Source organism: Stylophora pistillata, chromosome 3 (assembly GCF_964205215.1).
Source record: "Stylophora pistillata chromosome 3, jaStyPist1.2, whole genome shotgun sequence".
In the NCBI taxonomy this organism is placed as follows: domain Eukaryota; kingdom Metazoa; phylum Cnidaria; class Anthozoa; order Scleractinia; family Pocilloporidae; genus Stylophora; species Stylophora pistillata.
In genome coordinates, this window is record NC_142521.1 from 36,517,684 (window position 1) to 36,540,964 (window position 23,281).

Below are 23,281 nucleotides of genomic sequence, written 5' to 3' on the forward strand. Positions count from 1 at the left end.
TGCCTACAGATTCCTCTGCAATGCAATTTTTAGAATGGAGCCAGAATCAGCTGCGAGAGTTTTACAGCACCATGTGTCAAGTGAAAATAACACCATGGGACCCAGACAACACGGTACACATTAATGACATATACATACAGTTGACGTTATTACAAGACAACAGAAAACCTGGCGGGGCAACGAAAAAAAAGGTGGGAGACATCAGTGAAGTATTTGAAGGTGACGAACGTCATCCCATCCGTAAACGAATTCTAGTGTATGGAAAACCTGGAATAGGAAAGTCTACTTTCACTCAGAGACTAGCTGTGGATTGGGCAGGTGGCAAAAAGGAGTTCCTCAGAAAGTTTTCTCTTTTACTGTTAATCAAGTTGCGAGATGTTTGTGATATTCCGGACCTCTGTGCCATGTTGAAAACCGCTGAACTGTTGTCTGCTGATGACCCGATGGCAGTCAATAACTTGTATGAATATGTCCGTCAGAACCAGGAGAAAGTGCTGCTTATTTTGGACGGATATGACGAGTACAGCGGTGGAAAGTCATCCCCAGTTCACCAGATTTGGAGAGGCAGTCAGCTGAGAGACTGTTGTGTAATGATCACAACGCGACCAGTGAAAGAAGATGAGCTAAGAAAGCCAAGTCATGCTCAGTTTGAAATCAACGGGCTCGATACTAGGGAACAAAAGGAACAGTTTGCAAGAAAGATTCTTGCTGATGAGGGGGACGTTGAAGGGTTACTTGACTACCTGGAGAAGCAGGACCTCCAAGAGATGGCAGAAATTCCGCTTTTGTTGTTGATGTTGTGTCTTCTCTGGAAAGAGAACAAGCATCAGTTACCCACATCTCGTGCGCACATTTACGTACAATTTATTCAGACTCTCTTGGATCACATGGCTACAAAAGATGCAGACAACGTGGCAACAGGTAAAAGCATAGATGAATATCAAGAGGAACTTTACAAAATAGGAAAACTTGCATATGATGCTCTTTTGGAGGACCGTCTTCATTTTGACTTCAGCAAATGTGCGCATGGTGATCTCTTTGAGAAGCTAATACATGTGGGTTTTTTCCAAGTTTCCAAACGTTCCGCTTTGAACCGTGAGAAGATCGTTTATTTTCTTCATAAGTCTGTCCAGGAGTTTCTCGCCGCCCAGTTCATTGTTGAAGAACTGACTGTGAAGAAGAATGGAACTGTCACCTGCCTGTCAAGAATGGATACGTTTAAGAAATCAAGGAAGATGGCTGAAGTGCTAAAATTCGCATGTGAGTTGTCATTAAAAGCTGCCGGGATTCTTTTTGATCATCTACATGACGTTGGAGAGAAAGAAGGTCTCACAAATTACCAGTTCACCAAGACACCTTCTGAAGATGATTTGTCTCTCGAACAAGTACTGTTTATTGGTTTCTGTGTCGATTGTTTGTTTTTTTGTCCAGCCTTAGACAGAACAGCCGTGTATTCTGCATTTCTCTCATGTGTTAACCATGTTGTGATACTTAGGGACATAGGACATGGAATGTATACTGCTGCTGTAGAACACTTCTTCAAATCTGTCAGCAGTTTCCCAAACTATTTATTTTTAGAGAGGCGGGAGTATGAACATTTTCCCGATGATGTTCTACCAATAATGTTAGACTTGAACGCGGTCGTTTTAACGTCTTCTGGAGAAAGTAAAGATGTACAAAAGTACGCGAAAATATTTGTTGGGAACTCTTTCCTCAAACAATCCGGAGGGAGAAACTTTGTCTATCTAACTGACATAACAGATGAGGATTTTCATTCTGAATTGCTTTCTGAACTGTTATCAGCGCCGGTTTGCTCTTCTCAGCCACCTGTGGATAATGTGGTAAATAATGAAAACAACAACATTGATTTGCCTTTGACTGAGAACCACTGTTTGTCACTGGTGAGAAAGGTTAACATTTGGGTTTCCACAGTTGAGGATGCTGCTCTGTTGGAGAACGTGATGCCTTTAGTAACAGCTCCTCGAAAAATTACAATCAGAATATGGAGACAGGAGGAGGAGGAGGAGGAGGAGGAAGCCTTTGATGAATTGATTGAGAGCGCGATTAACGGAATTAATTTTACTGACAATCTCTACAGTTTAAAACTTATCGACACCAATAATGCAGGAGAGTGTGCTGCTTTTATCTCTGACTCACTGCAGCATTCTCCAAATTTGTGTGAGCTCAACCTGTCCTGCATCCTTTTACACAGTGGTGTGAGTCATTTGGCTGAGAATCTTCATCACGTGCCACAGTTGACGGAATTAGTGTTGGAGAGTGTACAAATGGGAGAAAAGGAATGTGCGGCACTGGCTGCCTCATTAAAGTACTTAAACAAGTTAGAAAAACTAAATATATGCGACAATGCCCTGGGTCACGGGATTATTGAACTGGCCAAGAACCTGAACAATGTACCCAATCTGACTGACCTGGACCTGAAGAATACAAATATGGGTGAAGATGAAGCATCAGCACTGGCTGCCTCATTAAAGTACTTAAACAAATTAGAAAAACTAAATATACGCGACAATGCCCTGGGTCACGGGATTATTGAACTGGCCAAGAGCCTGAGCGATGTACCCAATCTGACTGACCTGGACCTGAAGAATACAACTATGGGTGAAGATGAAGCATCAGCACTGGTCCATGCACTAAAGTATGTACCAGTACTCGAATGTCTTGATCTAGATTCCAATCCGCTTGGCCGCGGGGTCAGGGATCTGGTCCAACATCTCAGCAGTGTTCCTAAGCTGCGAATCCTGTACCTGAAAGGTGTTCAGATGACAAGGACAGAATGTGAAGAGTTGCATACAGCTAAAGCAAATGGAACAATCATTGTTTTGAGAACCGATTACCATGTAAGTGCCTTTTTGTTGTTTCACTCAGTTGTTATGCATCTAATTTTTGTTTAGATGCTCTTCAGCAGAGCACTTGATAATGTTTCCAATAACTTGCTTTGAATTCAATTAATCAGATTATTTCTCGTGAGAAAGAATACTGTCTTCAGGAACAGTCACTGTTTTCAGAATTTTCTTTTTCTATTTTGCGACGTTAGGAGCCAATGTTGTAGACGGAGACCGTAACAAACCCACGTTAAGTACTTTTATGGCTCATGCGTAGCTTGTTTAAAGATGACTTGAAGAAAACAATGACGAAGATTAATTTTAGGGACTTCCAACTGACTTGACATTTCCTGATTACACAATAATTAAAAACTTTGGGAGTTCATTCGATTGACCTTTGCTTTGCTTGTGTAGTTACGCCTTACTTGAGAGAGAAAAAAAAAAGATGAGTTGTGAGAATTTTCTCCCTGGCCAAACTCCTCTGCTCAATTTTGAATTTTGAAATTGTTCGGCTACTGTTATTATTGTGGGATGCTTTTAATTGCGTTTGATTATTTAACGAGAAAGGATTGTTCAACTCATACGTGCTTTGAATTCGATGAAGTTGTTCCCTACATTCTGTGCCGGCATTTATTCACCTTTGCTATCAGGGAGCGTGAACCCCAAAAAATATAAATGAGCAAACAAAAGGGATTTTTCCTTTTTTAAAATCCGAATTCATATTTTTTTTTTTAAGTGAAAGTCGCGTTGATTCTATTGTCATATCTTCACGTCTTAAAGGTGTGTACCGATGAAAGGAAATAATTTACCAAAAGTTGAAGGTGTAATGATTGTCATCCTAAACGAAACTGGCACGTTGTTATTATTTACTGGGACTTTAATGGTTTCCTTATACTTATTTATCAGTTGGATTCTTTTCTTCTTTGGATTATTTGCCCGTGTTGAGTAATTCTGTCAGTTGCTCGTACAGTCCCCTGGTCTCCTACGTCTCCATGATAACACTATTTTGTTTTGATAAATCAAAGAACAACATTTCAAATAATGAATTTGTTTTGAGTGAATCTCGTAAGTCTCTGTGTCAACTTAGTCTTGCAATCGTCCATTAAATAATCCTGAACGATGATATTTTTTAAGCTCAGTTTGGCAGACAGTGAAACGGATTCTGTGTACACCTCACGCTGCTTTCCATGTTTCCGTTACATCGTTGCTTGTTTGGATATGGTTTGCGGAAAAATATTTTCGAAATTGAATAAAGAAAGAAACAAATTTAGCTTTCAAGACTTGAATGCTACATATTTTCTTTCAGTAGTGTCCAGTATAGTACATGAAGTTGTCCTAATGGAACGATGCTTGGTGATATTTTTTGATAAACTGTGTGAGTTGATTTGATTGGCCTTTGTTTTTGACGTAATATTGAAAGAGAAATCTTCTGTAGTTACGCCTTACATGAGGGAGAGAAGAAAAGATGAATTGTGAGACGTTTTCTCTGACAAAATTTCTTTGGGTAATCAGGAGTTTAATTTTTTAAATTTTTAGGCTTGTGTTGTTTTTTTGGGACGTGTTTATTTGGGTTTTTATTTGAGAACCCCGCGAATAAACAACTAAAAGACAAAACAAACCATTTTAAAAGGCGCGACCCGCGACACGCGACCATTAGTCAAACTCGGCACTGTGTTATAATTTACTCGCTCTTCAATGGTTTCCTTATTCTTATTTGTCAGTTGGATTCTTTTCTCTTTTGGCTGCTCTGCTCATGTTTTGTAACTCTGTCAGAAATCAGGGCCTATCGATCTCCTGCGTCGAATAAGCTTATTTTTGAAGAAAAATTAAAGAACAACATTGTTGATAATGAAGTTGTTAAACTTGCTATCGTATATATGTTTCTGTTTGGTCTCCCGTAAATCCTAACAAAATAAGTTTTAAACTTCAATTTACCACACACTGTGGAGTTGATTCTGTGTACACTTTCGACTGCCTCCCACGTTTCTGTGACATCGCTGAACGTAAACAACTTCTTGATGTGAAACTCTTACTACCATCACTAGAATAAAAGATCTGCCTACCTTATAATTATTCGTTGCTTGTCTTGTCTTTCCTGTGGAGTATGGGCGTTTTTATTTTCTTCGAGGAATACGGAAATGCTGTATTATCCTTCTCATCTAAAAAAAAAAAGAACAAAGCAGACAATTAACTTGTGTGGCATGAAATGATAGGTTAGGAGGCGTTAGTTGAGCGGAGCACAAGTGTGAACCTTGAAGTTGTTTTTGATTTGTTTTGTTTTGTTTTTTATCATTGTTATTTACTAGGTGTCTCGCATTTACTTCAAACACGGAGTTTTGTCAGAATAGTGCGGTTGCATTGAAAGGAAAACTCTATGCTTCTAGTAAAGCTGAGAAAAACATTACAACGAGCACCCCGGATCATCAAAAAGGAATATCTAGAGTTGAAATATGCCGACTAGGTCTGTTGTATGAGGAATGTATGAAGCGCGATACTCTCTTGGAAATTGCGCACGTTGCTACATCCTTCTACAACACAGTCGGCATATTTTCGGACAATATCGACTACAACCTTCCTAAAAAAGCGTGTTTCGTGTTCTCGATTTGACGTTACATTACCCGCTAGAGCCATTCCTCTTTAAACTCAGTCGTGGGGCAAGATGCGGCCGATTTTCCGTATTTTGACCGGGTGCAGAAAAATGAAGATTTGAGGAAATAAAAAAATTTTTGCACTGAAATACTCTAAAAAATACGCTTACTTCGTTAAGCGAAAAAAATGTTTTGGGTTTAGGTGCACTTTAACTATTTGTCTTGCTTGAAAATGCAGGTTGAGTGTTACAAATATAATTGGTGCTGTGGTTGATATTGTTGCCTTTTTCCCTTTTTTCTTGTGATAGGTGTGGGAATCTCAACAGATCCACCGACTTCTTACAACAGTTGAGCTGAAAGAAAAAGGAATAAGGTTCAGAAAAGAGCCAGGTGATGATGAAGATGATGATGATAATGATGATGATGATTATGATGATGATGATGAATTTGACGATGACTTTGATGATAACTGTGGTGATGACGATGATGAGGAGGAGGACGATGAGGATGATGACGATAACTATGGTGATGTTGATGATGATGAGCAACAGAAGGAGGATGATGATGACGACGACGATGATGGTGATGATAATGGTGTTGAGTGAGCGCTTGGAAAAAGGTTTCTATGGGAACTGATATATCGAATATGAGCAGAGTAGTAATTATTATTTAGAATAATTTGGCTGTTCTCAAGACGTGTGTTGTGGCAGCGAGCTAACGAAGATTTAATCTGAAATCTGCGTGACAAGCAAATCAGAATGCAGTATATACAATATTCTCTATTGAGATTGTCATGATAATGTAATTTGGTCACTCTTCTTTCTGACTGGCTTTTTTAAGTGTTCAACTTAGCTGTGACTTTATCCAGTGTTCTGGAAAATCAGGACGCTAAACGAATCTCTCAGGTCATTAGTTTGAAAAACGGTCTGCATTGATCCTACCTATGACCTTTTGGCGCAAAGAAAGAAAGTCGCGTTGAGAAGTCTGTACCAGACTCTCCTTCTTTGGAGACGGTCTAAAGCAGGAGAGCTGAAACATTGGAGGGAGCTACTCTTCCTTCCCAGACTCCATTTATCACTTACCAAATATTTCGATCGTCTCCACTAACTGTGATACCCTGGCAGAAGCTTGATCGCCAGCTGACAAATATTATTTTCTCTTCACAGGAAATACGGACTTGTGAGACGGAGCGGAAGAATGATATATTGAGCTTAGATCTGTTCACAGGGAGCGATGTTCAATCAAGTAGGCTTGTTTTTAAGCCTTACATTGTTGATGCTTGAAAATGAAAATTTTTAGAAAATCGGTCGCGATCAGAAATGTTTAAGTCGATACTTGGTGTTACATGCTTCAATGCTTGTTTTGTAAATAGTAATTTAGCTCGGCCTACTTTAATAAATGTTTTTATTATTGTACTCTTACTGTTATTGATTTATTAAATAACATTGTTTCAATTGGTAAAGAAAGTTTAGATGGTGTGAGAGTGTTTGACAGAGACAATAGGTACCACGTCTATCCTTGTTGCTCGGGCCCCGGCGATAGCAAATTTATTGAATTAGTTATTTTACAGTCAAACACATTTCGCGCTGAATAATATTTGTACCTGGATTTTGAATTCAAGAGAATATACTTCGACACGGGTACCCCTATGGTACGAGTAAAAGCCGGTGAATTATCGTGGTTTTATTTTGCCTCGTTTCCCTATAATTTATAGCTGAATTTGACGGCCTGAATTGTAGAATATATACGCATTTTGCGCTCCACCAACCCACCTTTTAATTAACAAATGGTAAACACCACAGCGTACACTATTGAGTTATGGATGCACGCGGGAGGTTGCTAAGCACGAGAGAAGCGTAAGAGTCGCTCGAGGCGATAGCCGAGAGCGACTCTAGCTTCTTGAGTGCTTAGCAACCTCCCGCGTGCATCCATAACTCAAGAGTGTACGCTGTGGTGTTTACCATTTGTTTTATAACATAACATTGATACATTGTAGCTAAAGAGTTCCCTTTTATTTAACAAATCTTACGCGACCAGAAAAGACAAGCGCGCGTAAAAATAGTCTTTGCATTTGCTCACGTCAGCAGCGTACACCCATGGGCAAATGGGGGGCGCTAAATTGACCAATCAGAGCGCGCGCTTTACTTTGGTTATGTTATAAATGTTGTTACTGATGCTTTGTTGTTGTTCGGTTTTTGCTTTGTGTTTTTCCTGTAAACAACGTTTTGGTATCTCTTCCCACAAGCCGCCCGTCCTTTAATTGTCCTACGCTGAAATATTCGATCAGCAGGCATCAAGAGTCACTGACTCTTGGCATTAGCATCCATTCCTCTCTACCGCTGTGGCGCTAAGTCTGTCAAGTTTTGAGGCGAAGAAACAAGCAAAAAAAGGAAAAGAAAAAGGAGTGAGAGAGAGAGAGAGAGGAGAGAGAAAATCAAGAGTGTAAGCAGTCTCTGTCTTCTCTTCTTTTATCTCCCTTTTCTCTTCGCTCGAGCGCCGCTAAAGCAAGCGTGATATTCAAAGTAGTTATCACACCCTCGTACATAGGGTTTACAGTGGCTTATTAGGTTTCGGGCTTAATTCCCCCAAAAGGGGAATTTGTGTACACTTGCTAGAAATAATCAGAAGACCCGATTAGTGTCTTTTCAAATTATTTTATTTTAGGTTACTTTCAAGTTATTTTACAGTCCAATCGTTATCATGAACAACACACTATTTTCAGTTTATCTTTGAAATCAATGGAATATCAATTGACATAGAAGGGACTCCATATTTTTGAGGTGGTTAATTTGTCACCAATTACGTCAAACCGGAAACGGATATTATGTAACCATAGATAAATCGAATGAGTATTCTTGATAAGGGATAACTTGAGAGGCTTTACAGGACACTACTCTTCGATAGGGTGCTAGCGACCCCACCCAAGACTGGTATCATGTGCAGCGCTCTATCAACGAATCCTGGCTTTTCAGCTTACTGTTCTCGGCTCTGATTGAGTAGCAGCTGTTGTCTCAAGGTCTCCACTGTCTTCTCCATGCCTCTATTTGATTTCTACATTAGTGCAAGTCGTTAGTTGCATGTTTGGTTTTCTTGAATGAAATTTCGTCTTTGTTTTTCAGCTTGCATCATTCTCGCCTTTACCATGTTCTCCATCGCTTGTCGTTGGACTCGCTGCGTCAGATTCCATCTATTCACGGAGTCGTTTTTTCCTCCTCCTGTTTCTGCTGCAGCATTTCCATCTATTTACAAGAAAAAGTTCAGGTCAGACAGCCTAACCCTAACCCTAACCTAGCCATGTTTTACGTGTGTGTTCACAAACTGTAACCGAACAGTTTTGGCTGTTTCTATAGTTAACTTGGTCATAAAAAATTGGAATTATTAAAGATTTTTCCCGACTAAGTCAATCAAAGAAAGTTAGGAAGCGCTGTAACCGTTAGTTTTAGGCATTCAAGGTTTTATGTACAAATAGTTATATATATTTATCGCTTACTAATCCAAGTTAGATCCTTCCATGAAATGAACAAGCTGCAGCCTCCATCTGGTGTAAAATATGCTCAAATATATTGGTCATCAGAAATTGTGTAACAATAGGCGTTAGCAAACTTTAAGGAAAGTTTTGAGACGCTTGGAAAAAATAACCAATGTTATTCTCTTGCCTGAAAATGCCTTTGCACAACTTATAATTTTCACCGCGTTCGATTTCGGACCTTTTACTCAGCAGCTTTTTAAATGTATCACAAAGATACGAAAATATCAGTGGAGTGATTAGAGTTGGTTGTGTTAGAATTCTATCTCAGGAATATCGAAACTCTCATACATTCACACAAACTGATGCTGGGAAAACAATGGACGTATTTTGACAAAGTTCGCCAGAATTCTTTTTATTCTAAAGCGCTGGCACAAGCAGAACTGTTATATCAGTATCTTTGCAACTTTGTTTAATTCTGGCCTAGTTTTTTCAGTGTTGGGCGACAATGCACGAAGAGATATTCCGTTGTATTGCGGTATTCTCAATTGATTTAAGATTTAAAGGCCAAAATTGTACTAAATACATGTGAACGGCCACAATTTAGATAAGAACAATGGGCTGTTAACCAGCCACCAAAATTCTTGTATTTTGTTTCGAAACGTTTGCACTGTTTTATTTGTGTTGTTCTTTGTCATTTGAATCTCGTTATTAGCGTTGGGGCACAGCTTTTTATATGCGATTCTTGGATTGTGTATTCCCCGAAATTTCATAGATTGTTTCAGCTTACGATCCATAGATTGATTGATTGTGAGATTGATTGTGATCAGTCATCGATGATTGGGGACCGTGGTCGATTTCCTTTCAAGAATAAAGACTCGTACAAACGGTCAACTTTGGTTTGTTATCTCCATCTGTAGAATAGTCCACAAACGCATCGTTGACCGCGTCTTGGAGCGACGCCCCGTTTGAACTTGAGAATCTAGATTTGTGGTCGCCGCAAACACTACACTACTGATGTTACCGATGTGAACATCCATCCGCATATGAACATCAAGAGATGCATGGCTGCTACAATTATGTCCCAGGCTGACTGGACATTCGGAATCACTCCAGGGGGGTGTTAAATGGCCTTCACGTAAAGTTCAACTAGGGCAGCCAGACCTGAAAATAAAGTGAGTTATCGAAGGATGGAAAATGAACTTCAAGTTTAAAGACTTTTGAGGAAATACTTTTAAGTCAATTTAAAAGTGTGCACTTTAAACAAAAAAGTGTAAAAGTCACTTAAAATCGAAAAAGATGCCACAGGACTGGGAACGATAATTCAAAAGTTAGGCCGCCACTTTTACTAAGCTAATACCTCTAAAATTGTCTTCAAAACACTTTATTTCCATCTGAAAAATAGTTTAAAATTTTGGATAAGTTAGGTGTTGCTCTGTCAAGGGAGATGAAAGTTAAACGGAGATCTAATATAACAAGCTTTTCCTTTACCAGCAACTAGTTCCCCAATCGTTGAGGCAGCGCTTAAGAATGAGCTCGGGATTCTTTTTCAACAAGACCTTTCAATTTTCTTTCCTCGGCAGAGAAAATTTAACTGTTGATCTGACTTCTGTACGTGTCGATGTTTTCATGAATTCTACATTTCCAGAAGATGGAGGTAGTTTTATGGCTACAAAGCAAGGGAAGAAACGCAAGATGCTTTTTTAGCTACTTTTTTGGTGTGGCCTGCCTGTTCCATTCATTGTTCCTTGAAAACTTGTTTGGTTAAAAAAGGAGCTGGCTTAGAGACCAAGACTTAGCGAGTTTGAGGAGACCAGGGAAAAGGTGGCCATATCCTCTTTTTTCCTGTATATTCACGAAATGCTTTAATGTGCTTGCTTCTCGAAGTATTAAAACTTGGTCGAGACCTTGATATCCCGAATCAATTTTCAAAACCCTTCTCGCCGAGAATGAAGCAAATTACAAAGTCATCAGTGTTGTCAAAATGAACCAGTCAATCAGTTCTTTTTGTTAATAGGATACAACTAACTTTAAGCGTAGTCAGGGGAAATATAGATAAACTAAACAGACATACCAAATTACTAAAAGAGAAAATAAAGCTTTTGACTCAAGTTTTAGTTGAGTTACATGTAAGAAACATCTCCATAAGTTTGGAAGATTTGATGAGATGGTTAGGCTTGCAATCAGGACCAGCAGATTTACTAAAGTTCAAGTTAGATCAGAAGAGTTTGGTAAACCTGTGCCTCACTAACAAGGAGAAAATAAGATTCAAGAGTGAGTGTTTTCTTTTGTATGTTGATAACACTCGTGTGACCGGCAAAATCATCCACAGGGAGGTCAACACTACTTCATCGATTAATAGTGAAATGGTAAAATGGTGAAATCGTTAAAGATTGCACGTGTGTCCAGAACTGCACTAACATTCTGATTTCAAAGCATTGGCTTAGAACTGCTACTTGACTTGCCGTTTTATAGAAGAGGCCTCAGATTCTTCCAGAAGGAAACAGCAGAGCCAGGGGAGGTCAGATGCTGCTTTGTCGCAGAATTCCTTAACTGATTTTCGTTTCATTGCTGTAACTTTATTTCGCTGTTATTGGTAATTTTTCCAATTTTTACATGTTAAAGACCAGCGAAATTTTCAATGGAAGTAATCCTGAGACAAGATTTTCCTTCTGAGTTGATGGATTGATCCAAGGTGGGTGATTGCCTCGAATATTTGCTCGTTTAATCGGAGCGTGATCATCAATACCTTGCTTATGCCATACCGTTAATTGCGGCTGATAAGCTTCCCCCCTCGTCATAAACCCATTTACCTGTAAACAACAACAAAAAAGGTCGGACTACAAGCACCACTCTTGCTTTTCTTCAAGAGATAGGAACTCTGTGCTATTTCACACTAAAATTTTGAAAAGTCAGTGCGAAACAATAAGTTTATCTCTTCTTTTTAGTATTAAGAGAAAATTAAAAACAACCTACAAAAACAAACAAACAAACAAACAAACAAGCAAACAAACTTTTATAGTAAATCGCACACGGCTTCCTGTGGTATTAAATTATTATCAAAGGGCTACAGCATTTTCTCTCTTGCTTCCGTTGAGCTTTAACCGGACATATGTTCAGACAACAGGGTGTATCGCCTGATTCCCGTTCTCTTGCTTTCAGTTCGCCCAACTTGATGTGTTTTATCCAATGTGATGTAGACGTTAGTGCATGTTTTGTGGAATAACTTATTGGTCTTCTGAGATACTGCAACAGAAGACGGAGATGAACTCTATCTCTGGTCCGAAACGGAAACTGTTGTTCAAAATTACACTTGTTTCTTAATTGGAGAGCTAATAAGTACTTATGTCTAAACAATTATGGCCGTGACTGGGTACATAATTTGTCACGCAATATTCAACGTGACCTCAGAGAGTCACGGAATACTTTTACATCAGTATTTCGCTGAGTATTTCTCTTTATTTTTAAAACTATGGGGGTCATCTGTGAATTTTCAGCAAAACTATTACGAGTAACAGTGAGACATATTTTTAGAACATTCAACACTTCCGTTTTGCGGTAAAGGTTATCTTATCACGTGACTGATATGCTTGAGTGGAATGTTGTAGCTATGGAGTGAAGTTTAAGCTGAAGAATTCTTGTCTTTCCTTCTTTCATCTCGGCCCTGAACTTTAACTGAACAGTTTTGGCTGATCATCCCGGTCGAAAATAATAAAATCCACCAGCCATGTGCTTATCTTAAAAAAATGACGTCATACACAATGTGCATTGTTATTTCGTGTTCTTTGGGATACCTGTGGTGATTTTGTCTATATATCGAATAAATGTTTTTTCTGTCTGAAAAACAAACCAATTATACCAATTAGACCACATATATCAAATAATTGTTCAGAGCTTAGGAAAAGCTACAAACAAGACGGTTATTTGGACAAAAATAATTCACGACACACGGTTAATTTTTTCCCTTTTTCACGACACACGGTTAATTTTTTTGGACGTTTCACGTCACACGCTAAACCCCATCGAGACCCTCTTATTAGATTGCTTCACTGGATGTCCAAGGTTTTCGTACTCATGTACAATAAGTTATAAAACGTTCAACAAAAGAGTATTTCCAGGGGCGGATCCAGTAATTTTTGATTGGGGGGGTCCAAACTTTGGTTCAGAAAGGACTGTTGGACTCTTTTGAGGCAAATTACTTCTCTCCCACACCCCCCCCCCCCCCCCACCCCCTCCCACCAGTCGCGGTTGCACGTTATAATTCCTTGGCCGCTTACTGTTTACTTGGAGTCATTAAAAAGATCAGCCAGTTAAAAAGTGATATACGATCCTGTCGATGTAAGAATTTCAATTTTAAAGTGGTAAGCGTCAGGTCTGTGAGGGGGTTGGGAGCCCTTGGTCCCTCCCCGATCCCCCTGGATCCGCCACAGTCGTCCTTTTCCGCGTTCAGTCCGCGCGGGACTGGTAAAATTACGTCATTTACATCGTTAATATTATGGGATGGGCCATGTACTCGTACTTGGAGAGACTTGGAGAGGTCAAAATTCGGATCAGATGTTCGATTATTTTTCTCACGAGTGTTTCTTTACGTTTTCCTTCGAGTCCACTAATCTTGTAAGAATGTTGTCACTGTAGTATTTTCGTTTCGCTTCGTTTGTTTACGTTCCTCTTTTTACACAGTCAAACCAGATCTTCGTGAATTAAGTTATTCGATTATTCAAGTCTTCAATGTATGCTCGAGTAATATGGCACAGTTTTGTGGCTGCTTAGGTGAGTTTTGGAGATTGACATTTAAAACAGTTGTATAATAAATATGCTCAGTTTAGATTAGCAACATTTGCATTGCTTTGTCATGAATGTGAAAGTTGCCTAAAGGGAACTGCACCTATGAATTCTTTGTTTTCCCAGTATCTCATTGTTGTTTGGTTGTCTATTTGTTTTATTTCATTTACTTGAGACTGTTTCTTGAAATATAGATGACTTTCGATTTCATCGGTTTAACTGCGTGCATTCAAGACACAATTTAAATGTAATGGTTATCAACAACAGTTTGCAAATATTAAAACTTAAATTACCACATTGAAAAACATCGCGGCCTGGAGAATTTGACTTTATTCCAGTGAACTGAAGGGCTAAAGCCAAGATAATTCTGGAATATCGTGAATGCGGTTAGAGGTTTTTTTAATGTGACATGCATTTGCGATCAAGACTTTGCCTAGCTTCCTATACTAGCGGTTTACGAATGAATCGTCTTTTTCTTCAAGTTAATTTTGATATTGTTGGTAATTAATTAATAGTGGTATATTCTAATTTTTACCTTTTACTGCTGTAGTTGCATTTTTAAATATAGTTGCTTTGACACTGTAGAGCACTCGGTTTGAATCTTAAAGTGGTGAGAGACTTCTGGCGCGGATCCAGGGGTGGTTCGGTCGAACCCCCTAAATTTTCCCTCAGAACGCTGGAAATCATGTTTCCGTTAACCAAATATTATTTTCAAAATCTTAGACCCCTCAGAAGGGGAGCAATTCTCTGAACCCCCCTTTTACTAAATCCTGGAACCGCCCCAGGACTTCTACATGTAGTTCCAATTTGCTCTTTAACCCTGAGCTGGGCAATGGCTTCACTGCAAACAGCTTTGCTTTGCCCAATATTTGTTAAAATTTCTCCTGTTCAGTTCACTCTACATCAAATGCAAGGGAGCATTAAATTTTAATTGAATCACTTCTGTCACTGTCCAACCCCTGTGAAATATTTGTTCTATTTCATTTTACCACTTTTACAAAATTCAGATTTTACTAGTGGACATCAGAGTATTGTGAAGAACAGTGTCTTTTCCAATCCCTATAAGCTTCTTCAGTGTTACTAATTTGACCTACTTTGAAATGCTCTCCTGGTTCTGTTTTTATTTCCTTGTTAACTCAGCTAGGTTGTAGAATTCATTTTTATATGGGTGCCAACTGTCAATTAAATAATTGTGATTCGGTTGCCATATGAAGCAATAATTTGGTTGCCTTTAAATCTCAGTGATTAAAAACTTGTTCTCTTTACTTGCAATACAAAAAAGTTTTAAAGACCTGGACACTTTGCTGTAAACTATACCAACCAAAATAACCACCAACAAGATGGTGTGGGGGAATTCTGTTTTCCAAAATGGATCTCCCACAATGGGCTCTGTCACATAATGTGTATCAGTAAATTTTGATCAGCAAACTTGACAGATAATTTGCAAGGCAACCAGAAAGAATATTGAAAAGTCTCCACGTAGTTTTGAAGACCAACCCTTCAGGATTCAAATTGTGCAGAAGTTTTACTTGTGCAGTGGGATTTGATTTGTGATTAATTTGCTTGAAGAAAGGTTGTCCATTTTGTATTGTTGCACCCCAGTTGGTTTACAATTAAATCAAGCTAAAACAAAAGAATTTTTGCCAAATAGTGCATTTGCTTACCTTTCCACTGATATATAGTTTATGATGGTTATATACTTTAAATAGCATGTTGAGAATTGTCTTTTTGCGAAGGACAGCCATCGAGGTCTACAGTATTCGTAATAAAGAACACTGCCAAAATGTTAAATACATGTAGATTGCCTACCAGCATTACTAACCCTAACATTATAGTTGCAAACATTCAATTTTCAGTGGTATTGTCAGCCAGCTCAAGTTGCAATTTTGCTCCTTGTCTCCATGAATTGTTTTCATCCAATTGTTTTTCTGTTGAAATTGTGTTTGCAAAATTTTTATATTTGAATGAATTGTTAGTTTGTTTGTAACTTTTTTCATCATGTACAGTACCTGTAATTTTTTTATTGGCACTAGTGGAGCCTTATTCTTTTGACAAATGACTCATTAGTGAGGGCCTGTTTTAATTGCAAATCCATGTGTTCAGGAGCAAATAAATAAGAAGTTACAATTTAAACTTAATATCTGAACAACTCACTTGTTATTTTTTTATGGTGCATGCATATTGAGCTGTAAAATAAATGGTTAATCTGCTTAACCCTTTACCAGCAAGCCACACATACATGGTAGTAATTATGACTATTGCTGTTGTTATTTGTTTCTTGTTGAAATTAAGAGACGATGTTACGTAAGTGTGTACATTGCAAGGCTGTTTGATGTGACACCTATTGCAGCCTAAAACACCCACAATGATTCCCGATTTCCATTGCAGTGAACCGTTCATATAACAACAAATCCCAAAACTCCAGCATTCTGCTCCAAGAGCAACACTGAAAAAGTGTCTATCTTTTAAGATCAAAACTTGCTCAAGAAATCAAAAGTTTGCAATCAAAACACACCTCAGGGCCAGATCTTGCTGTTTGGCTGGAAAATGCCTTCTCACTTCATCCACTAGTCCTTGTTCTTGGTTTTGACGAAAGCTAGTGTCGCAAACACAACCTTTGCCTCATTTATGACCAAAAAGAATTCTAGGAAATTCCACCATAACTCGAGAAGGCAACACCTCACATATTCATTTTAACAAACTATTAGAATCGTGTCGGGCCACCCAGTCCTACCAGCAAAATATCACATCGAGTGAGACTTTTGCCACTCAAAACTGGCCCGAAAAGCCTTGGTAGGTCCTGGAAGCTATTGACACGACCTCAGTTGTGAACTCTTCAAGCTTGCATGAAAGCATCTCACCTCTGTTTTCTTTCAGAGGCTTGCCTCTACCCACATTCCAGCTTAATGATGCTGTCTTGAGGGCGAGAAAATGAATCGATTTGAATGCATCCAAACACGAGCAGATAATCTAGGTCATGTGACCCCAAAGTCTGAACCCATGGTGTCTTAAAATCGCAAATATTTTAAGAGATACTTCATATAATGACAAACAAGGCAAGCTTAAGGTTTGTATGGCCAAATTATAAGGGTTTTTGCCTACTGGTAAAGGGTTAATAAATAAATTTTGTGTTGATTTGTGTCTGTTCAGTAATAGATTGCAGTTGACATCAAAATGCAAAGAGAACAAAAGTTACTGGTGCAGCTGAATGTGTCACTGACATACTTACCGTGTTTTGACATCTCTGATCTATTACTGTACAGACCAAAGGCAACATGGAATCTATTTGGTTTTTATGACCACAAAGCAAAAATCTGTTAACCCTTGACACCCTAACTCCATACTGTTCTGTGTACATTGTTTAAAATGTGACAAGGAGAGTTTGTTGAACAATTTAGAGCTTTTTCTAGTTGGTGATCATTTCCTTTATTCTCCTGACCTTAATGTGTGACCCAGGGGTGTTATTGTAAGGAGAAAATAGCTGCTGATCATTCTTAGGTGTTCAAGGGTTATTGGTGACATCATCTATGTGTTTGTTCTTAAATAGATCATAAGTAAGACCCAATCAGAATGAAAGTATAATTAATTCATATGTGTTTTGCTTCCTTGCAGCTGAGTTTCAGAATATTCTGAATTCCAGTTGAGTTCTATTTCATCAGCTGCAGGTGTTCTGATACCTGACTTAACAGCAAGAACAGGTTTCTTTTGGATAGAACAGTTATTTTTCCAGTGGCTGGCTAAATTTAATGCTGTCTTCCAGATTAGTCATGCCAAGTAGATTGGTGTGAACACATGCAATCTGCAGCCACACATCAAGGTGGTAGTAGTTTATCTGGTGGATGGTATTATTGATTCAATTCAGCAACAAGTACCTGAGAGTTTAATACAACTGCTGTTATCATCTCCGAGGAGAAGCAACTTGAAAGGTGAGTGTTTATCTTGCGTGTATTGACATCAATGAACAAGTAAATAACAACAAAGAAGACAAAAAGAAAAAAAACAAATACATGTAGCCCTTCAGCATGTGTGCTTGTGACATCCCAAAATACTGTATGTTACAGTGTTTAGCAGTTGCTGACAGTCTACTATGTAGAACAGTACTTATCAGTTTATCAAGAAATAACCACTGCTTCTTGATTTGATTTCTACTTTAATTATGTGGATACACAAATTTTGGAGAATTGATTGGTTGACAGTATCACTCTTGTTAATCAGTATTAGTTTGATGCAGGATAATAATTTTAATAGTGGGACATTGTGCTAGAGTAAACTAAAGGTACAATAGACAATTTTGAGAATAATAACAAAACCAAATAAGAGCGAATGGTTGCATGAATAGACTGAGTGAAAATTAAAAAATGTTGGACATGGGCGGAAAATTGAAAACCTTTATATTTTACCCACAGATACCGAACGGTGAACTTAGAAACGTTGTTGGTAAGATTTTTTCCCAAACTCACTTCCTTATCTTAGAAAATTCATGACTACTGAAACAGGTGTCAGTAGGGCTCCGTGAAATGGCGGAAATCAGTGCCCGAAGTAGAGGCAAATGAGCTTTGCTCATGTAAAGTACAAAAGAAAGCAAGCTCATATTAATTGATAAAGTTGTATAGGAGGGATTGAGGTGTGGCTTAAGTCTAAAACTGGACCATTTTATTTAATAATTTTTAGATCGAGCATCAATTCTAAGCACACCCTCCACCAATTGAACTAGATCATCTGTTCTGGGCATCACTCTTCTTTATGTGTTAGCCAAAGGAGAGGGTCACAAAGATGGGGTGCATTCTAGAAGGGTTATCCAGCCATGCTAAAGGAATAATGCACTTGGGTGATTGCAGAATTAGTAAGGCATTTTGTAGAACAATTTTCTAGCTAAACCTTTTTCAGGTTTTCTTTTCTGTAAATTATAATTTCGAAGTTTTCCAAAATGTTGCAAAGCACCAGTCGAATCAAACTGCCAAAATGGCATGGCACATTTAAGATTTCCTTTTAATTTGTGGTTTGCCAGCAGAGACTTCATTAGGCAACCTTTTTTATATTACAGGTGCTTTACCTGGGAAATAAAAATGGTTGGGGCAATCAAATGAGGGTCTCTGTGGGAAGATGGCTGTCATGTGTGACAATAAAATTATTGACAATATGTTGCGTGACACAGATCAGGATGTCCCGCATGTCACGTGGTCAGTTCCCTGCATGCTTTAGAAGTGGTCTACATTGATCGGACGACAGGGTTTTTGTATTGCACTAATCCATATAATCTTGACACATCATGGCTAATGGTTGAAATTTTAGCCATTGATACGGCTAATGCTAAAGTTTTTATGGTATATGTTTTTATGAGTAACGGTTAAAATTTGTCAATTTGTACTCCTAAAGGCTAATTTTTATGGTGGTTTTAGGGCTAATGGGTAACACCATTGAGACCCACTAAAATCTAGCACTTGGGTGGGGGCATTTGAACGTGATTTTGGCCAAAGGGGCAGGAACCAATCTTCCAAAACTAAATTTCTGAGGGAAGGTCATGTTGAAGTTTCGATTGATCAGTGCATCATTTTTTTATTCTAGCATAATAATTTTAGTATCCCTCCATCTCACGCTGCCATCTGTTTGATAATTGAAAAATCCGTGTCTCAGTGTCTTCATTCACTTGTGACTTAGTCTTATTATTTTAAGTTAAAAACAGTTACCAAAGGGGCTCTCAGCAGGGTGGGGGTGAGTCCTTTTACTTTGTTGTATCTTTGTTTTTCAGTGGAAGGTAACATATTCTACATTATCTAATGAACAAGTATTTTATACATAATTTTATTATTACCTGTGATTTTCAGGGCTGAAATACTTCAAGAGGGGAAGAAGAAAATGTTTTTTGTAAATAACTTCAGCCTTACATGACAAAATAATGCTTGAGTATGTTGGATCTACAGCAGTATCAGATTGCTTCCCATCTTTGGCAAAGAACATTTGACTCACCTGTATAAATGATTGAATTGTCCTCTTTCAAGTCCACAATGAAGCTCAATTTTACCCTACAACTTTCTTAAACCTTAAATGTGTTCTGATATGCCAAGAAAAACAGACACCCTCTGCCAGCCTACGGGATGTGACATTGTAAACAATTTCGCCATGGGAAATGGATGAGAATTTGAATTGAAAGCAGAGATAAAAACCAATCTGTCATCGTTAGTTATGCAAGGCTAGCTTACTGCATTGATTTCCTGATTGAACATGGCTGCTTACTGCTAAAATGTGCTTGGAATTCTAGAGTTAACTGCAGTGCCTTTTTAGATTATGTCATGATGTAAATGTGGATGTTGCCATTTTCACAAAGTTTAGCCAGGTTTTTCCATGCGGAAATGAAAAGCCCCAAGCTAATTTTTATATTCCTGAAAACAGCACTATTCTCACTTATCGTGAGCTTAACCTGAACTGATTTTGAGTTATACTGCATGAGGGAAATGATAATTGAAAATCTGCTATGAAATGCCATATTTGGATTTTGAAATATTGGTGATTTTTAAAGAGTTTTGTGAGCTCCAAATTGAGTGAAATGGTCCTGTTTTAGACTTGGACCACCATACCTCAATCCCTCCTACACAAATTATTTATAAAATCGATGTGAACTTGCTTTCTTTCGTGCTTTTCATGAGCAAGGTTCATTTGCCTCTACCCAAGGCACTGATTTCCACCATTTTACTGTTACCGGTGCTCTTTCAGTTTTCATGAATTTTCTAGGACAAAGAAGCAAGTTTGGGGAAAAAAACCCCACCATGTTTCTATGTTCACTTTAAGGTGTCTCTGGGCAAAATATGAAGGTTTTCAATTTTTCAACCATGTGCCACATTATTTTTCAATTTTCACTCACTCAATTCACAAAGTTGCTCTTGATGCTTTGTACACTGTTGAAGCTCTGTCTGCCTCCTGATATGTTTACTCATAGTTGCTCACTCTATACATAACCATGTGCATTAAAACCTGAAATTTTGAATTGAGATCTACATCTACATCTACGTCTACTTAAATTTTAAGTCCTACAATGGGGGTACCCATCACTGTAAGACATTAAATAAAATATAATTGAAATAAGAAATAAGAATACTAGTGATATAATTAAAATAAATGTCACTTGGTAGTTAAAAAGCTGAATTAATTACTCTATTCTAATCTTCTTGTAATCTAAGCGCTTTCTGAAATAATGGAGTTTTTTCTACATCTAAAACATTGTCAAGCAGAGTTCCATTCCTTTATTGTCCTGCAATAAAAGGAGTTTCTGTAGGCCTCTGTTCTTGGTCTCGATCTATGAATCTGTTATTGTGGGAAGATCATAGATGGCAATTGCGCCCTTTGATGTAGCTTGGGAGTTCTGTTGCTGATTCACCATGGATAGCCTTATGAAAGAGGGTGAGATGAGCAATTTTCCTCCAGACTTGTAAAGGGGCCCAAACCAATTTGTTAATTAAATTTGTGACAGCTCCAGGTGTTCACTTCCAGCAGTTTTTTATAAAACGTGCAGATCGCCTCTGTACAGCTTCTATTTGCTTTCTATGCTTATCCATCCACGGATCCCATACTGGGCTTGCACATTCTAGGCAAGGTCTCACTAATGCTTTATAAGCTAGTTCTTTAATTGACTCAGGGCAGTTGCTAAGATGAAATGCAATCAAAGAGGCAAGCAAAACTGTCAAAACTAGCAAAACAAACCAACAGAAACAAGTGAAAGGAACGAGAAAAGTGAAACCAAAAGGAAACAACTAAAGGGAGTGAACCACTCAACAGACAATCTCCAGTAATTTGAGAAGACAGGTAAATACTGGCTGGAGTTAGTTGTCATCACTTTCTTGTGTTTCAATTGATCCTCCAGCTTTTCATTTAAGATTCAACTGTCTTCTGTTTACCATTGCTTTTAGTTCACTTGAATTACACAGTACTGTTTGATTATTGTAGATGACTTTTGAATCTGTCTAAGAGCAATAATTTATTGAAATATCATATTGTGTGATTTTCAATCGATCATTTGTCATTCCTTCCTTCTCCACACTCGTGAACAAACCTCTGTTGGCTGAACCTTAGAACACATTGAAACTGACAATATATTTAAGGTAAACATTTGAACTAAATGAAAATATCAGGACAAAAAACAAATAAGAAAGAACAGGTCACATGAAAATACAAAAGAATAGACCTGCACATCTGTTGCTTAGTGTCAGGTCTTTGTAAAACAAGTTGCAGCCATTTAATTTGTGAATGGTTTATAAACTGTAGTGAAGAATTCCTTTATTTAAAGGTTATTTTTAAATAACAGAAATAAGATTTTTTCCAATCTTATTAACCCTTCCCTCACACTCTCCCCACTTTCTGGTCTGAGGTTGGTGAACTTTGGAGACTGTTTGTTGGTTTTCAAAATGGCAAAATGATGCACTATAAATTATTTGAAAATAACTTGATGTCCTGAAAGAAACATTTTACATTTTTTAAAGTGGAAATAGGGTTATTTTAGATTTGAGTAAGTTGTTTTTTAATTTTATTTTGCCTTGCTCTCTATAGAAACTTATATGTGATTGCTTGAAGCTTGGAATTATTTCTCAGTGTTTAGTCAAGCAACCTTTCCTCTCAAGCAAGTTCATATGATCAGAAGTGATTTGTGAATTGAAAATTAAGCCAATTGGCTGGGTAAGACCAGGAATGTTCTTAAATTTTTCAATCACAGTTCATGTTGACATTGCTTGCATCTTAGATTGAACATTTTTTACTGACCATCCACAAGGCACATCATTATCTGAAGCAAACTGTGAGTTGGCTCTCTAAGGTTCCTTTTGGTAGACTGGGTTTGAGTTGAGCACATTTGAATTCTGTAGACTGCTGCCAAAAAATTCAAAGAACAATTCAAGTCAAGGTATGTTGCGGTCAGTTGAGAAGAAACTTCTCACATTATCAGCCCAGCACAATTATCAAACTTGATAACCTGAGGACCTAAACAAAATATAAGCCAATTACACATCAGGTTTAAGTTCATGTGACATGATATCACAGCAACCATCTCCTTTCTGAGTAGGCTCAGTGGCCACTCCAAAATGTCCTAGCATGGCTGAGAATTCAATATTTGATTCTTGTTTTACTATGATTTGACACAAGGAAAGTTTCAAATAGAAATAGAGGCAGAAACAGTAATTTTCTCAGGGCTAAAGAGTAAGAACTAATCTTTATCCATAACAAATAGAAAAAGCTCAGTCCCATTTCTATCACCTGGATAGCGTTGAGAGGATAGCTTAAACCTCAAGTGCTCCTAAATTTTATACGCAACAGCCACTTTCCAAAGCGACCAAAAAAAAAAAAGAGAAAGCTGAATTGCATTAAATATTTTCATTGAGTAGTAAAGGTTGACAAGTTTTCAGTTCTTGCTGTTTTATGCCCCCTTGACCCTTTTTGTCTTGTCCATCCTTGAGCATCTGCATGAATACAAAAATGTTTGTATCTCTTACAATGTTGCATGAAGAAACTGTTGTGTAGCGCTGTGAATTTTTAAAGTGCAAGAGGCAAAGATGTGTCACTGAGAACAGCAATGTACACAAAGTAGCTTTGACCTGCTCAAGACATTTAAATCTCCTGTC

The 23,281-nt window shown here is 38.0% G+C and overlaps 1 protein-coding gene and 1 long non-coding RNA gene across 6 annotated transcripts in view; both read left to right on the top strand.

Moving 5' to 3' along the window:
* The window catches only part of LOC148735888 (NLR family CARD domain-containing protein 4-like), a 31,912-nt gene extending 25,066 nt beyond the window's left edge, over nt 1–6,846 (top strand). For all 4 annotated transcript variants that reach the window (XM_088753232.1, XM_088753234.1, XM_088753233.1 and 1 more), the window contains 3 exons: nt 10–2,858; nt 5,740–6,050; nt 6,598–6,846. In XM_088753232.1, the coding sequence (XP_088609358.1) occupies nt 10–2,858; nt 5,740–6,036 (3,146 nt within the window). In that variant the 3' untranslated portion in view covers nt 6,037–6,050; nt 6,598–6,846. The remainder of the gene's footprint in view (nt 1–9; nt 2,859–5,739; nt 6,051–6,597) is intronic.
* A 6,561-nt stretch (nt 6,847–13,407) lies between these two features.
* Nucleotides 13,408–23,281, top strand: part of LOC148735890 (uncharacterized) — a 10,118-nt gene continuing 244 nt past the window's right edge. The window contains exons 1-4 of one of the 2 annotated variants that reach the window (XR_015998697.1): nt 13,408–13,667; nt 17,292–17,605; nt 21,310–21,476; nt 22,408–23,281. The exon at nt 22,408–23,281 is cut by the window's right edge and continues 244 nt beyond it. This is a non-coding gene — a long non-coding RNA (uncharacterized LOC148735890). The other variant, XR_015998696.1, reaches the window with a different exon arrangement.